The sequence below is a fragment of the Leucoraja erinacea genome, chromosome 20 (genome assembly GCF_028641065.1).
Source record: "Leucoraja erinacea ecotype New England chromosome 20, Leri_hhj_1, whole genome shotgun sequence".
NCBI classification, from domain to species: Eukaryota; Metazoa; Chordata; class Chondrichthyes; order Rajiformes; family Rajidae; genus Leucoraja; species Leucoraja erinaceus.
Window position 1 is genome coordinate 21,402,499 of NC_073396.1, and position 17,387 is coordinate 21,419,885.

At 37.5% G+C, this 17,387-nt stretch overlaps 1 protein-coding gene across 3 annotated transcripts in view; it reads right to left on the reverse strand.

Annotated features, from left to right (window-relative positions):
* baiap2l1a (BAR/IMD domain containing adaptor protein 2 like 1a) overlaps positions 1–17,387 on the reverse strand; it is a 95,177-nt gene that overhangs the window by 37,041 nt on the left and 40,749 nt on the right. For all 3 annotated transcript variants that reach the window (XM_055651619.1, XM_055651618.1, XM_055651620.1), the window contains exons 4-7: positions 8,760–8,821; positions 7,176–7,247; positions 5,493–5,630; positions 688–840 (exon numbers count right to left, since the gene is read on the reverse strand). In XM_055651619.1, coding sequence (XP_055507594.1) covers positions 688–840; positions 5,493–5,630; positions 7,176–7,247; positions 8,760–8,821 — 425 coding nt within the window. The remainder of the gene's footprint in view (positions 1–687; positions 841–5,492; positions 5,631–7,175; positions 7,248–8,759; positions 8,822–17,387) is intronic.

Consider the following 17,387-nt stretch of genomic DNA (forward strand, 5'->3'; position numbering starts at 1 on the left):
GTGTAAAGCTTTTGTTGTGTGCCAATTAACCTACAAACTCGCATGTCTTTGGCTTGTGGAAAAAAATTGGAGCACCCGGAGGAAACGCACGCAGTCACAAAGTCCAAACTCCATACAGACATGACTCGAGGACAGGATTGAACCCATGTCTCTGGCGCTGTGATGCAGCAGCTCTATCGGGTATGTTACTGTGCCACCCACAATTCTAGACTTACTTCAAATGCTCTCATGGTTAGCTACCGATCTTATCAGCTACCGATCTTTTTCTCACAGAGTCTGTGGAATTCTCTGCCTCAGAAGGCGGTGGAGGCAGGTTCTCTGGATGCTTTCAAGAGAGAGCTAGATAGGGCTCTTAAAAATAGCGGAGTTAGGGGATATGGAGAAAAGGTAGGAACGGGGTACTGATTGGGGATGATCAGCCATGATCATATTGAATGGCGGTACTGGCTCGAAGAGCCGAATGGCCTACTCCTGCACCTATCGCAGAATCTCATCTCCCTGGAAATGACATTTGCAACCACATATATTGGCTCTCAATCCAACAATAGTGCTGAAGAAAACATGAATTATGGCTATTTTCAGTTCCTTACAGTAATAATGATTATAATTTTGAACATAATTTTAATGCTTTCCAATACATATTAACACAGAAAAATTCAATTGTTTCACAATTATTTATATACAGACCTTTTCATGGTAATTGCTTAGGTCTTGGGAAAAAATGCAATGCTTGTCCACTAGGAAGCAGAACCGTCTTTTTTCTTCAAGTAATGCCTCTTTGCAGCCATCAGTGATGAACCTCTGAATGTCGCTTTCCCTCGTACTGATAGTTGCTAGAAACTGGAATGAAAAGATCCAAATGTCAATCTGTTCCTTCATAAAATATATAGCAATTTCTACCAGATCACAATTATTCCTTCCTGGTTTCTCCCAAAATCATGTTCGTAGATTTATTGCCACATTTATTATATCAGAACTACTTTTAATGCAAGTTTATTTGTTTCTAAAACAGTACTCTGAATAGTCAAATTGGGCTATATTTCAGAAGCCAAAGATTTTGCGGCAGCACGGTGGCTTAGCGGTAGAGTTGCTGCCTTACAGCGCTTGCAGCGCCGGAGACCCTGGTTCGATCCAGACTAAGAGTGCTGTCTGTAAGAAGTTTGTACGTTCTCCCTGTGAGTGCGTGGGTTTTCTCCGAAATCTTCGGTTTCCTCCCACATAGACATACAGGTTTGTAGATAAATTGACTTGGTATGGGTGTAAATTGTTCCCAGTGTAGGATAGTGTTAATGTACGGGGATCTGTGCGGACTCAGTGGGCTGAAAGCCCTGTTTCCGCACTGTATCTCTAAACTAATCTAAATTTAAAAATACCCCCAAACTGGCTATTGAAAATGGAACCGTGAAAACACGAGGGATCATGAGGGATAATCAGAGGCCAATTTCAGATTAAAATATTGCTCTCTCAGGCATAGGAATTCATTAGGAATAAAGACAATTTAATCTGCAGTTATAAACAGAACAGCAATAATTTAGTGGCTTTACTCAATTATGTTTTTACTTTGTTGTTAATGCATGAAAGATTATCATGTCATACAAAGAGGTCAGAAAAATAGCAGTGAAAATTCTACCATACCTCCACACGTTAATTTGGATATGATTTCTAGGCTGTTACTCCTATCTATGATCTATTAATAGAACCAATTTGTAGGCAAGGTGCACACTTTCCAGTTCTTGGTTTCTCTTCAAGGACAAATAGATGACAGTGATGCAAATCTGCACCCTCTTTATAAAATGGGCATGTTTCATACATAGATGTTTTAAATTAAGCTACACTTCACCAAAATGTGATCAATACCAAGTTATGAACTTAAAAATTCTAAAATGCTGAAATTGTGCTTAATTATCAAAAATATTATACAAGCATGGTGCAAGATTACATGATAAACAAATTGTTCACCATGCATCTCCTAAATGTACTATCCAAACTCTTGTCTATACAAATAGTAAATCCGTAGAGCTGGGCAGAATTCAATCAATAGTAATCTGGAAACAATATGCATTAGTTAACTTTATGTCTTGCCATAACGATAGGGCTTCTGCCCAGGGATAAAGTCACTTGACTATTTTAAAATGACAGTCTTAGCATTCATACTAGAGAAAAAAGTATACACATAATATTGAGTGTGCTCAAATTACATTTAATTTAATAGACACCATTTACTAAAAGAAAACAGCTTGAAACATTCATGAAATTGAAAATTTGAGCATTCCCGTTCTAGCTGCAAAAAATCTCAATAAAATTGCGTCAAAAATGTTTAACAAAAAGCTATATAAATTTGGTAACATGTGCAATCCTCACTGTCTCAATAAAGAGTAGCTATACTTGGTATCCCTTTGTTTTTGTTCTACTCATTCTCCTGTTGTGGGCGTTACTGGTAGTTATCGCCCATCCCTAGCTGCGGTTGCAAAAGTGACAATCACACCCTGCATAGTCACCTTCAACATCATCACTACCCCACCCTTGCCTATACTCATAATTGTGGGTTTCATGGGTGGGGAAGTAAAACATATTAAAATTGATCTTGTGCATTTGGCAACCTTGGATACAAAGGTATGATGTGAATGAATGGCAATTACAATTACATTCTATGTTGTCATCAAAAATATTCAAATAGATTAGGAAGTAAGCAAACTGAATGCGCAGCATTAAATGAAAACTTCACAATGACACATATTGGAGGCCGAATTTAAAAAAAAGTTATTTCACACGTTGCTATTCACAAAGAGTTGCATGTTGACAATGTTCATTTACAATGTATAATTACAATGCACTATAGAAAAATTCTGAACAAAAAATGTGCATAATTACAGCATTAGAAACTTGCAAGCCAAGAGGATGACATTTGATCTATTGTGCTCTTTGAATAATCATTTTAATGCAATATACAAGCTTTGTCCCAAACGCTGCAAGTATATTTAGATGAAGTTTATTTCGGAATTTCACTTGGGAGTTAAAGGAAAGTTTCTGCAATTTTTCACATAGTACACTACAAATCAGAACAATCCCAAATGGAGAAATTAAATAAATAATTTTACCTTTAAACCATTTATCTTGTTATCATGAACCCATTTCTCCCTGTCAATACAATCCTCAATTGGAAACCCCATAATCTTCTCTACTTTAAGGAGAAAAATTACAATTTCTCCCATCTCACCATGTAATTGAAGGTCTTGTAATTGAAGAAATTGCTGGACAACTACTTAGACCTTCACTGATATGGTGCACAGTAGTCCAATGGAGACTTAGCTAGTGATTAGTGTAGTGCACAACTGCTTTGATTTATTCCCCCAATTTACAAATGAGCACCGAGTGCTGGGGTGGCTCAGTGGGTCAGGCATCATCTCAGGAGGATATGGATAGGCGACATTTTGGGACAGGACACTTCAGGAGAAATTCTTCAAAGTAGGCATACCTTAAGGAGATTTTGCTGTGGGACAGTGGAATGTAGAAACGAGAAACTGCAGTTGATGGTTTACAAAACACAGAGTGCTGGAGTAACTCAGGCAGCATCTCAGGAGAACATGGAGAGGCAGTGATGTTTCTAAAAATGTCTACTTTGAAGATGTTCTCCTCAGAATGCCTACTTTGAAGTTCTGTTAAAGAACACTCCCGGCTCCAAATGTCACCTTTCTATGCTCTCTAGAGAAGCTGCCTGACCTGCTGAGTTACTCCAGCACTGTCTTTTGTAAACCAGCATCTGCAGTCCCCTATTTACAAAGCCAAGAACTGTACTTCATAAGATTCAATTGCCTTATCAATTTGGACTGGTATTTGGAACCATGAAGATGCAACTCCAGATCCTTCTATTTTTATACTGCCCACCTGTGGGTTAGTGGAAGACTTCTCATCCAAATCAGAAGGTCGTGGATGCAAACTTAAATCCAGTGAACTGCTGCCTTAATACAGCACTTGGGGAGTCCTGCAGTATTGTTGCTCAACTGTTGTCAGGATAATGTAAATAACCTCATTTTGAACAGCAGGGAGATACTCCTCAATCAGTGAATTTTAAAAGAAATTTCTAGTCATTAAATAGCTGTTATAGCCAAGGCTTCCGTTTACAAATTATCTGTCATATTTCCCTAAACTGAAACATTTAGGAATCATAAGTGATTTTGAAATGTAATCACATCATTGATTACATTTCAAAAGTTCAAGCCCCTAGGATTTTCTGAAAATGGTGTAAAGGACATCACATGAATGCTTGCTTTTTTTTTCTTCCACAGTGCATCATGTCAAACTTACTCAAAATAAATTGCATCTGCTACCTGTTTGCCCATTTCACTGTCAAAGTTCATTTGAGCTCTGATTTATCCTCAGGAGTTACTGTCTTCCTAAGTTTTCCATCACACATGCAGGTACTATCACAACATTTAAGAAACATTTGGACAGATACATCGATAGGATAGGTTTAGAAGCTTATTGGCCAAACACAGATGGGTGAGAACAGTGTAGATGGGGCATGTTGGTTGGCTTGGGTGAGTTGGACTGAAGGGCCTGTTTCCACGCTGTAAGACTCTATGACATACTTTAAATTAGTGTTCTTTCTACCTATCCAGGTCATTTCTGATGGAATATAGTAACACATCTATAGATTAGCTCTAGCAATGGCAGGTTTGTCACTGAGAGGAAAATTAAGGTCAAATAGTTCTGTATTATGTAGATTTCAGAAGAATGAGAGATTTCATTGAAACTTTCTAAATTCTTTAAAGGCCTGGCTCATGAACATGAAACATCCCATCTACTTTTCTCAATGATTGTTGCTTTGTCTGAAAATTTCCAATATTTCTAATTATATCAGATTTGCAGTATTTAGCTTTATGCTCAACTCAGAAAGCTGCTTATCAACATAGGAGAGTGGCCAGAAAAGTGATTACAAAGAAGAGACTGCTTTGATTACAATAAATAATTGCAATACTATAGTGTCAGATGGCTTGTGGTTTCAGGTAGCAAACCTATTGTTATTTGCACCACAGATGACTAATGTGAGAATTCCATTGTACCACTACAACACAATTCATATCCGCCTCACATGACAGAATTTTATTCATCCAGTGTCTGAGAAACACCGGTTCAATTCTTCCATTTTCACCATTCACAAGAAATGTATTTTAGTTTTAGTTTAAATCTCAAACTAGTCTGATACCATCCTTACTTGATCCCCATACATTTTCCAACATTTTGGTCATCACATACTTCTTTACGTCGGGCTTACTTATTTTCAATGTTCATACTGTTGCCCTGACTGAAAATCACATGCAATTCATAATTAAAGATTGTACAATGGCAAAGTGCATCGTAGAAATAAACCAGTATTAGTCATGTACGAAAGGAGCAAGACAGAGGAAAGTTAATACATTAGACTAAATAATCGTGGATGAAGATGGGAGAGCATTTCTTGTTAGACATTCAATGATGGATTTAACACCTACCTCCATTTCTTTATTTTCATATTTGTAAGCATTTTTCGTTCCTTGACTTTTCCTTCGAAGTTTCTTGAGTTCTGCTTGAGACTTTTCCAGGGAATCTAATTTAGTTCTGTGTTCTGTTTGGTACTTTTTAAGAGTTGCCTGCAAGAAAATTATTTCAACATATTAATCTGCATGCCTTGAATGGCCAATTTATTATAATATCTTGCAGGGCATTGGCAGAGAATTAAAAACTGCTGAAGTTCTTACAGGGATTCTAACCTCAATGCTGGCCTAATTCATCCAACTTAAATTCAGATAAGCACTTAGAGTCATAGAGAGATACAGTGTGGAAACAGGCCTCTTTGGCCCAACTTGCCCACACCAGCCACACTAGTCCCACCTGCCAGCATTTGGTCCATATACTTCCAAACATGTCCTATTCATGTACCTGTCTAACTGCGTCTTAAATGTTGGGATAGTCCCTTCCATTTATTTCAACTTCAGACAGTTATTGTTGATCCTGGCTGTTGTTACCCTTTGTTTTTCTTATAAAATGATCACATCTGAGAATTAAGTTGTGTAGCACTCCAATAAACAGATGTATCTTCCTTTTTTAAAGAGGATATTCTGAGATAGGTACATGGATTGAAGGTTTATATTATTAAAGTATGTTTTAGACTGTTTTTCTGTCATAGTTGTAGTAATAGGAATAGACATAGGAAAAATGAATATGCTCTCTAGCCCTTTTGTCTATTTAGCCATTCATTAAGATCATGGCTGACCCACCACTTTCCTCCATATCCTTGCTGCCCATGATACCCTGACAACAAAAAACAGGAATCACATTTTCCTGAGAGTTCTAAGGGCAAGCTAGGGAACTACATGTTCAGAGGTCAGCTCCACGTCCAATTGGAAAAAACAAGGACTTATTAGGGACATTGCCTTGTGCATAGGAAATAACATGTCACAAATTTGATTGTCAAGGTCCCACGTGGGAGACAGGTCAGAAAGGTTAGATCACTTGGGATCCAGAACGAGTTGGCCTAGGATCAAGATCAATTGGGAAAGTGGGCAAAGAAATGGCATTTAACTTGAACGTGCAAAATCATGCATTTGGGAATTTAAATTCGGGCAAACGTACGCAATGGCAGGGCCCTGAGAAATGTTGTAGGCAGAGACACCCGGGGCACAACTACATGGTTCCCTGAAAGCCTGGGATTGTTTTCCCTGGAGTAAAGGAAGTGAGGGAGGAGGGGGTGCTTATAGAAGTTTATAAATTCATGAGAGGCATAAATAAGCTGGATGGCCAGTCTCCAAGGATAAGCGAGCCGAATACTAAAGCCATTGGTTTAAGATGAGAGGGGAAAGATTAACAGGGAACCTGACAGGCAGGTTTTTCACATGAACGGTGGTGTGTGTATGGAATGAACTGCAAGAGGAAGTTGCAGAGGTGGTATGTTTATAATGTTTAAAAAGACATTTGGACAGTTTTATGGACAGGAAAGGTTTAGAGGTATTTGCAGGCAAGCCAGACTAGCTCAGGTAGGCACTTTGATCAGCATGGACAGGCTTGCCTGAAGGGCCCGTTTCCAAGCTGTATAATTCCATGACTGACAAAATGTTTAGTTGCGCAAGATCAAGTGTTCACAATGAGTTCGATATTAATTATGTAAACGGTTCCAATTGAATAGATTAGGTACTTACATTCATGTACTTCATATCTTGATCCGTTTTTCTCTCCAATTCACCGATTATGTCTTTATGAAATTTCCTAAACTTCAAGATGAAAAAGATATTTCTTAAAGATATAACAAGAAACTACAACAGAAGAAAGAAAATTACTTAAATAATGCCCAAATATACCTAGGCCTAGAAATTCTAATGCACTGAATTTAGATGAGAGATGGGGAGAGACGATGGGGATCAACAGTGAACAGGCAAGAGGCTGGTGCAAGTTGTCATCTTCATGGTAAAGGTGAAGAATATGAGGCAATTGGATTGTGAGGCCAGGATTTGAGAGGTCAGCATTGTGGTTGGAGGGGATGTCAAAAATATGAAAGATAAGTAGCGATGGATCCTCTTGGGATATTGTTTTCCATATTGCACCAAATGTAAAGAGAATGATCAGACAAGGTCCAAAACCAATTTTCAATTATAATATGCTATAACTATGCTATGTAATTGAGTTCATGAATTTCTTCCTCTCTTGAAGATGAATTTATCTAAAAAATTGATTTGGGATCCTTTAAATAAGTGCTGATTCTGTGCATGCTCAAAAACAGTTTTGCCTTCCACTCAAGAATCACTAGTATTTTATATATCTTTTTTTAATGAAAGGGAAGGTAAGCATTCTGCTCTCAAGTTCTCAAAATAATTTTGCAACTAGACAAAAAGCAATATTTTAGGTTTAACTTGACTCAAATGCAATAATTAAAAAAATTCTAACGAATAACTTGCAACAACTAAACAACCTTTTCAATTTAGGTCCGAGATCATTAATCAAGAGTTAAGAGTCAAGAGCATGGAGGGAAACAGAATGGACACCATTTATGAAAATTCAACCAGATCATGACTAAAAGAGCTGGACTGAAGCTTGACATCCTCTGAGTGACTCGCCTCCTGATATCCCAACACCTTCCACTATATTTAAGGCAAAAGTCAGAGGCACAATATAATGCCCTGTACTTGCCTGGTTGAATGCAACTAATAACTTTAAAGAAGCTTGATACCACCGAAGACAAAGCTGTCAACTTGATAAGCACCTCATCCACCATCTTAACTATTCATTTCCACCACTGGCACACATGACTGCAGTGTATACCATCAGCACCTGCCAAATCTATGACATCACCCCCAACGCAAGGGCAGCTAGTTCATAGGAACAACACTACCTTCAATTTCCCTAGGTCTAAGTTCTGGAACTTCCTATCAAATACCACAATCGTAAATCTTCATTTCAGAGATCGCAGAGGCTCAGGCATTGATGGGCAATTAGAAAGGTCATGTTTCCTTTCAAGGCATGTGAAAAAATTGGAGAGGAGTTGAGGAAATTTTTTTTTACAGTGGTGGTGGTCTGGTATTTGCTGTTAAGATACTTGAAACGTTGTAACCAAGAGTGGTAGAGCTGGGAAGAACATTTTATCTAAATGTTGTATCATTTTGTGCCAGAATTCAATTTGTATTTTAATGTTATCCTTCAGGTTTATAATCAGGTTTATAATCTTGCATAAGATTACAAAGGAAAAACAATTTCAAACTATTTTGAAAAGCAGTGTTTAACATACATACATTATCTTCCATTTCTAAGTTGAGTTTCTTGTGAGCGTTTGAAATATCCATTAAGACTTGGCCTATGGGAGCAAATAGAAAATAGATTTACAAAGCTGTTTCATTTATATTTAGAAAAGTACTTGTTTATGATTTCTCCACTGTAAATGTTACTGAATTCCATGTCCGTCCCATTTTATTTTCTCAATGCTCATCTTACCACATTTCGGGTCTCAACCTGAAATGTCACCTATTCATGTTCTCTGGAGATGCTGCCCGATTCGCTGAGTTACTCCAGAATTTTGTGAACTTTTGTGTATTAACCAGTATCTGCAGTTCCTTATTTCCACAGTTTATGCTTCCTCCAGCTAAGATTGAAATCAGAATAGAGTCATCAATATTGAACTACCTGGTCTACCTAAATATTTTAATGTTAGGATTTAAAAAAGAAAATCATGCTTTGAAATAGCAAATTTATTCCTCAAGTTTCATGTTTGGTAAGGCTGAACTTTGTCTTCGAATCTTGAGCTAAACAGAAAAGTGTGGGGGAAAAAAAATCTTAAATAGCTACTGTTTTGTGTTTGGGAATTCATAATTGCATGATTCATATTTGCTCCTTGGCTACACGTGGTATTATATCTACAATACTGGTTCGAAAATGATGGACTTCTTCCAAAGTCTTCCACAGCAAGCGCAAAACCAGGAGCAATCAAAAAGCAAATAAGATGCAGAAATCTGAAATAAAAATAAAATTTGCTGAAAACACTCAGAGGAATTGATTATTTATGAAGGAAGGTTCTGACTGGAGTAGTCGACCTGAAATGTTAACTCACCCCACAGACGCTGCCTGACCTCCTTTTTTTATTTCAGGCTTCTGCAAGTTCTTAAAAATATTAAAACATGCTTATTTTCTCACTTTGCCAGTTCTGATGAAAGATTAATGACCTAAAATGTTAGCTTCGCCTCCCTTGCCACCAATGATGCTTAACCGCAATATATTATCAGTTTTCTTTTTTTTTATCCCAGTGCAAACACTCATGATACACGGACACTGAATTTGCCAAAGTCATTTTCTCAGGTTTATTGGGCCCAGACAAACTTTTCACATTGCTAGATCACTCATTCCGAGGTAGAAAAGCTGAAGACAAACAAATTACTGGAGAAACTCAGCAGGTTGAATAGCATCTACAGAGGCCAAGGGACAGCTGATGTTTCGCATTTAGATCCTGTACCTGTCCTGATATAGGATTACGACCAGAAACATCGATCATCCCTTTGCCTCACCAGGCACTGCCTGATTCGCCGAGTTCCTCTTGCAGTTTATTTTAGAAGCTAAACAATTTTCTTCAGTTTGACCAGCTCCTTAACCTCCAGATAGGATAAAAATAAATAATCTTGCCAGGTGCCAACTTTAATATGTAGAATTTTGAATATTAAACTTAAGATCCTAAAGGGCCTGACCCACTGTACAAGGTAATTCAAGAGCTCTCACGAGTTAAAAAAAAATCAAACTAGTGGTAAGTACGTAGAATGTACGTAGGGGGTAAGTCGGAGCTCGGGACGTCTCCTAGCGGCTCGTAACGCTAACGGCAGGTACTTGGGAAATGCGGTAAGCTCGTGAAGATTTTTCAACATGTTGAAAAATGTCCACGAGAGCCCCGAGTACCTACGAGCGGCTATTACCGTAATTCTCCGAGTTCGAATCGGGGGAAACTCAGGAGAACTCTTGAATTATCTCGTACAGTGGGACAGGCCCTTTACAAGCTAAACCTAAAATCCCAGAAGAGCTTGTCTCCAGTATTTATTCAATGTTGAAAATTTAAACATGCCAATATATTTGTCAATAGATAATTTGCAAAGGAAACTTAATTTCATTATTGTGTTGAAATAATTTTTTTGCCAACCAGAGTAATCTTCTGCAATTATATAATTCATAGTCGAAGTTATGGTTATAGTTTTGCAAGACACTCCCTAAAGCAATCTTATCTGTCTGCCTAGCAACCAAAAAATCAATAAAATCAAACATCAATATTTGTCCAATGAGCATCAATGACAGGTTCTAGCAGAAGGTGGGAAGATTTTATGGTGGGAGGAAGTGGAGCACAATGATTGCATGTATTTGTGATGTTGTATATTATATGACAATGCTGAAGAGGAGCATTGTTTGTTTAAAGAATTTGATTATTCTGAGAAATTAAATACAATATATTTATTAGCTTTTGGGATGTAAAACACTTTTTTTCCTGAACCCTGCCAAGTCAGGATTTCCTGCTGACAGAGATCATGTTGCCTACCCAAAAGACATGAACATTGGATTTTCCAATTCATATAACTACAAAACCCTCCCTCTCTCCCTTCTTCCCCAAACCACCTCCCCTCCCCGTGCTCCACCTGGACGCACCTATTTCTCCCCTCCCTCCTACATTCCTTCCTCTAGCTTCACAGTACCCAACTCTTCAATCCTTTTGTCTCACACCTGTCTTTTCATCTGGCCTATGTCCAACCATCTGCCTATCAACACCCCCCCCCCCCTCCCCCACCCTTACTCTCTGTATCAATCTATGACATGTCAGGCTTTGTCCTGCCCTTCGTCACCATTTTTTCCCCCTCCCCCACAATCAGTTTGATGAAGGGTCATGACCCAAATCGTCACCTATCCATGTTCTCTGGTGATGCTGCCTGACTAGCTGTTTTATTTTCACGTTGCTAGTCATTTGGCATTAACTTTTCTTGTATCACAGCTGTAACTTGAAAAAGCTGAAGAATGTGGGCTGCCACTAGGGTTGCTAACTTTCTCACTCCCAAATAAGGAACAAAAGGTCAAAATAAGGGACAAATTCCAGACAGTAATTTGTTGACCGACTCGGCCATGGCTAGGTGAATGGTGAGTTGGCCTGGGTGCTGAACTGCACACAAAGCCCAGCCGGCGGGCCGGCTCAGTTTTGGCCCGGACGCCGGACTTTGCGCGAGACGTTACGCGCAAAGTCCTGCACCCCATCCAACTCATGAACCGATGATCAGCCATGAGAAGGAGGGGTGGTGGTGTCAGCGGTAATCAAAGGTCGGACTGCTGGCCGGGCTGCCGACTGACGGGGCCCACAAGCGAGGCGCTGCTGCTCCACTCCATGGGCTGCACTACGTTGGGACAGGTGAGGCGGGGCCGGACAAGGCGCTCCGATCCAACAGTACCCTCGACCAGATTAGTAACAGGTAAACCAATTTAGTCCAATATACAGGATAATACGGCTAATACGGGGGACAGTTGGCAAACCTAGCTGCCACCCTTTGGTGACATGTCAAGGTTAGGCATGCAGGTTTCAATTCAGATGAAAATACCAACTTCCTTATCTGCAAACATTTCCATACTTGTTCAAGGAATGGAGCAATCCTTTTTTTGTCCAAATTCTTGACATGTTGGTTGCAGCAATTTATAACCCAATTACATGCATAATTCACAATACTATGAATTTCATCAATATTTACTGGTAAACCATAAACTGAGGATAAGAGGATCTGTTTCAATTGTAATGCAATTGGAAGTTCTGGGAAAAATAAGGTAATCTCACAACTATGCTTCAGTTGCTGCTTCTGACCTGTCATTGGTAACAATGTTACATGTAAACATTGTTAAAAGGAAAGAATACCATTAAATCTTTTGACCTCTAGAATATTTAATTTATTAAATGTTGTAAGATTATGTTACTGTTTATCCAGCTTCAGGTTCATCAATATATCCCCTCCAAAAAAGCTTGGAAATCACCCAATTAAAAAATGCAATGATATGCAAACCTAAATTATAACAGCCAGCTTGTCACCGCCAACATGCATTTGATATTGAAGCAAATATATTTTATCTTGAGAAAAGGTATTCTAGCAAATAGGAGTAGTCATTATCAATAATTCCGAAGTTTATTGTCTGAAGACATGTCCCGATGATAGACTGTTACTTCCACCAAAATGTTTTTTGCCAATTATTCTTTCAAAAATAAGTTTGCAGGTCAAGAGGAATATAGTGATTGCATTCCATTGGTCTGGATATTGGTCTGGAGAAGATTGAATTGAACATATAAAAAAATCAGCAGGAATAAGCCATCTGCCATTCAGTTAAGATTGTGACTGCTCCGATTGTAACCTTCACTTCGCATTTCCCGATTTCTGGAATTTTAATTTTAGACTCGTTGGGAAGCCGTGCTCTGCAAGATTACTACCTTCTATTTGAACAAAGTGGCAGTGAAGGAAATGATCATTTTTATTTCCTCTTTTGCATAAAAAGATCAATATTAACAAATGGAAACAAAAAAGGTCACTGCTCATTTAGCATTTAACCGTTCATTTCTTTAACATAGAGCGAGATGATAAATGAACAGCAAATAACAAACAGTAAAGAGAACCGGGGCATTACTCTAGCACTGCACAACTAATTCTACAAAAAAAATCTCAATTATATGAATAGTTTGTTTGCTGGATACCATGGAGAAAAATGAGTGCAACATTTTCACAAGTGTACTTGTTTGGGTAATTATTCAATAAAGATGGTAGCTAATTAAAAAAATATGGAAAGCACTTTGATTGTACAACTTCATCGAATGGGCATATTAACTATGCGTCACCTCTTGCGAGTTTATACGTAGGTGATCAAGCTGATTAGTAAAACCTTAAAGGTCACAGAAATAGCAACACTATACTAAACAAACAAGTTAATCAAGATTCAGAAATAAGTGGAGGTGAGCCTTGCATGGAAAAAATGTCAAGACAATACAATGCCTTTTAGCTATTACCGGCTCCTTGCCATTTACTGATAACAGATTTTGACCAAATATTTGGATGGATGGATGAAGTAATGAATACAGAAAAAGTAATTACCCCTCAACTGCAAGATTTAATTAATCAATTCAAAATAAAAGGTAGCTTGAAGGGTCCCAATGCAAAATGTCACATATCCATTCCCTCCACAGATGATGCCTGATCCGCTGAGTTACTCCAGTACTTTGTGGTTTGCTCAAGATACCAGCTTCTGCAGTTCCTAGTGCCTCCAAAGCTAATGTCACCTTGCTACGAGTGTGTGGTCCAATCAGCTCCCAAAACCATAAAATCAGCCACACAGCATAGAAACAGGCCCTTTGGCCCATTATGTCCATGCTGACCTAGTTGGGATTCTGGTTCAGTCCCATTTGTCCACATTTGTTCCATACTCCTCGTAACCCTTCCTATCTATATATCTGTCCAAATGTCTTTTGAAAGACATAAACATATGAAATAAATCATTAATTGACTAATCCTGGAACCCACCAGAATCTGGAGAAGCACCTTTACCAGTAAGCAATACCACACAAGATTCAATAGTAGTGAAAAGAACTAGGCATGATAGTCATATAATTTTTCTACGATTAAATTCAGAAATCTGAATTTATCAGTTAAAATAAAATGAAAACTATTGATAAATAGACAGTGGTTATATTGTCACATTTATTGTTCAAGAAGGAACTGCAGATGCCGGAAGATCGAAGGTACACAAAAATGCTGGAGAAACTCAGCGGGTGCAGCAGCATCTATGGAGCGAAGGAAATAGGCGACGTTTCGGGCCGAAACCCTACTTCAGACTTCTTCAGACATTTATTGTTGTGTTCTCGATAGTAATGAACACATTACTAGATTCAAGTTGTTTCAGATACATCTGAGATGCTAACGTAGTCTCAAGAGGGGAGTCAAAATTTGCAGTAAGTTACCTACAACAAACTTTGCATTAGGTGATTTGAAATGGCATTGTTATCCAATCTGGAATGAGTTTTCCAGCCAAGCATGTTGGCAAAATTGGCTGTGTGTTTAAGAAAAAGTAGTTCAAAAAACTAATTCATTCATCCATCCATCCATCTTCTGTTGAGAAAATTGATATTCTGTGCCTTCCTATGTAAATGCACTCAATATTTTCAAACATAACTCAAGCTTTCTTTTAAAATTTGAGATACAAATACATTTTCCAATTTAATTTCTCTGTTCTATTCAGAGATTTAGTCATACTCACACACACAGGAACTCCTTTACATGTGCTCTCTCTTATAAAGCACTGTTTCTGAAGTGAGATAACATAATTAATACTAAAAGTTTCTGTGGAATGGGGAATAAATGGAGCTATAAGCACATTTATATTTTCAGAATCTTCATTTTTTGGCAGGATCTAGAGAGTAATCCAACACACTTCACAAAAGTGAACCTTTAAAGTATGCATACATTTTTAATTAAAAATAAAACAGTAAATGCTGGAAACAATTAGCAGGTTAAGCAGCAACTATGGAAAGAGAAGAGAGTTAACTGTCAGGTCAAAGTTTCTTCAACAGAACTGAAGCAGTCTTTGATCCGAAACATTACATTTTCCACAGTTGCTGCCAGACCCAAGTGTTTCTATCACTTTCTTTTTCTTCAAGATTTCCAATTACTTAACATCTTAAGTTTGAGTGAATGCAGTCATATGTTGTTCTAAGCTGCCAAAAGGTTCAACAGGAAAGTGAAACTGACCTACCGTTTTCTGGTCAGACTTTGGTTCTAATTTTGAAGTATATTCTGACATTAGCATTTTCTTTTATTTGAATGTGATTGAGGTATTTCTTTTTAAATGTAAAGCTTGAAATCAAATTGTTGCTTATTAATTCCATCCATGACAGTTTTTTTTCCCCCATGAACATTTTTTAAATATTACAATGGAATAAATGGAATTTGATTATCTTTGTCTGAAAGCAAATTGTGGATTTGGAAGATAAATATGTATGCCATTACAAACCCGGCAATCTATTTGAGAAGCTCAAATGACGCAAAATCAGTTCATTAAGTCCATATGAAACACAAGATTAAATCACTGTCATACTTCAAGCTACTATCATTTGAGTTTTGCTACCCTTTTTTCATCATTTTCCTTAAAGTACCATTGACGATCAGTGTCTGTTTTGTCCTTGCTGTGTAATGAAACTCATGCAAGATTAATAAATGAGAAAGTCCTCGGCAGTGGATTAGTTGGCAATTCTATGACCAGCATGTGTGTCACAGTAATAAGTAGTCAATTGCATTCAAGGCCGAGGAAGCACTATGCATCAATACAAAAGGAAAAGTGGTTTGTGGTAAAAATCAGTTGCAATTGGGAGAAGAAAATGCCATTGTTTAGTGAATCATAAAATTGTAAAACAAGAAAAAACCCTTTCCCGAGCAAATCTTCCAAATAGATAATATTAGCTCACTGTGAACGAATCCCATTTACACAGAGCACATTATAACTTTGCAATCAGAGAGGACATTAATAAAACATGCATCACTAAATCATTCTGAGTACCTCGTCTCCGTCTTTCAACTTCACATCCTATTCCTTCATCTCTCATGCACTACCTTAGTTTCTATCTGAAACCCTCTAAATTACATCTCAACATTGTGGCAGTGGGTATCCCATTTCAACCTTTTTCTGTCAAGTAACAATTCTATTTGGTTCTCATGATTCCTTTCCAAAACTAAATACACTAGCACCCAACAAAGCTCCAGAATAAATGCTTTATATTTCAAATTAATTTAGTGGTTGCCTTCCAGAAATATTTTCTGATTAAACCAAGAAATCATGATTCACACATCCTTTACTGCAACTAGATCAAAGCAGGATTAGATTGGCAGAGGTATTTTTCTCGATGACCCATTCAAATTGATGACTCCATATAATCTTTAAATTGCTTCACTTTTCAGGCAACTATTTAATTGCAATCAAACATCTCATTTTATCTATACATCTGATGTCACACTATAATTTATCTGCCATGTCTTTATGTCTCAATAGTTTTTCAGGTCAACCTTAAAATTGAATAGCTGTTATATAATACAAATAATCAAAAGCACAACACCATTAGTAATGACAGACTATCTCCAGATAACAAATTCCTTTTTTGCAGACGTCCATAAGTCAATTTTGCTCACGTCAGAAAGTACATTAAAAATACATTCTATATGATAACCGTATCGTCACCGAATTGTAATGGACATCCAATAGGCGAAAAGAACAATTACTAAAAGTGGAGAGATAGAGGAAACTAGTTCTGTTAATCATAGGAACAAACTATATATGTACATCATTTAACATTATTGGAGTTTGTTCGTATGTAGGATTGTACATACATTGGGAGTTCATAATCCAGGCGCAGTCCGTAGTCATTGCTAACAAACCAGGTAATATTTGTACCACTGAAAGTTTCAACATTCAGCTAATTTATTTTTGAAGGTACAATAAACTCTTCCATTTTGTTTAATATGTTCTGTTTGATCAGTTGTAGTTTACACGACACAAAAGCTGCAACAGGTGCCACAGCCTGTACTGTTTAATATACACAATTAAATATGGCACAACATAAACTTTACAGAATAAACAGTTAAGATATTGCATAATATATTCTACAAATATTTAAAAAAAAACTTGACCAAAATGGAATGCAAGAAACAAATTCAAGCAGCTACATTAAATAAATTATGCTTTTGTATCATAACAGTGGGTATGCACATTTGCACTGAAAAAACCCATTAAGAAAAAATATTCACAGTTCTGAACAAATGGAACCAAACTGCTAATATTTGTGGCAAAAGGTACAAGTCAGAGCACGACACGTTGATCTTCAGAGATAAATTCAT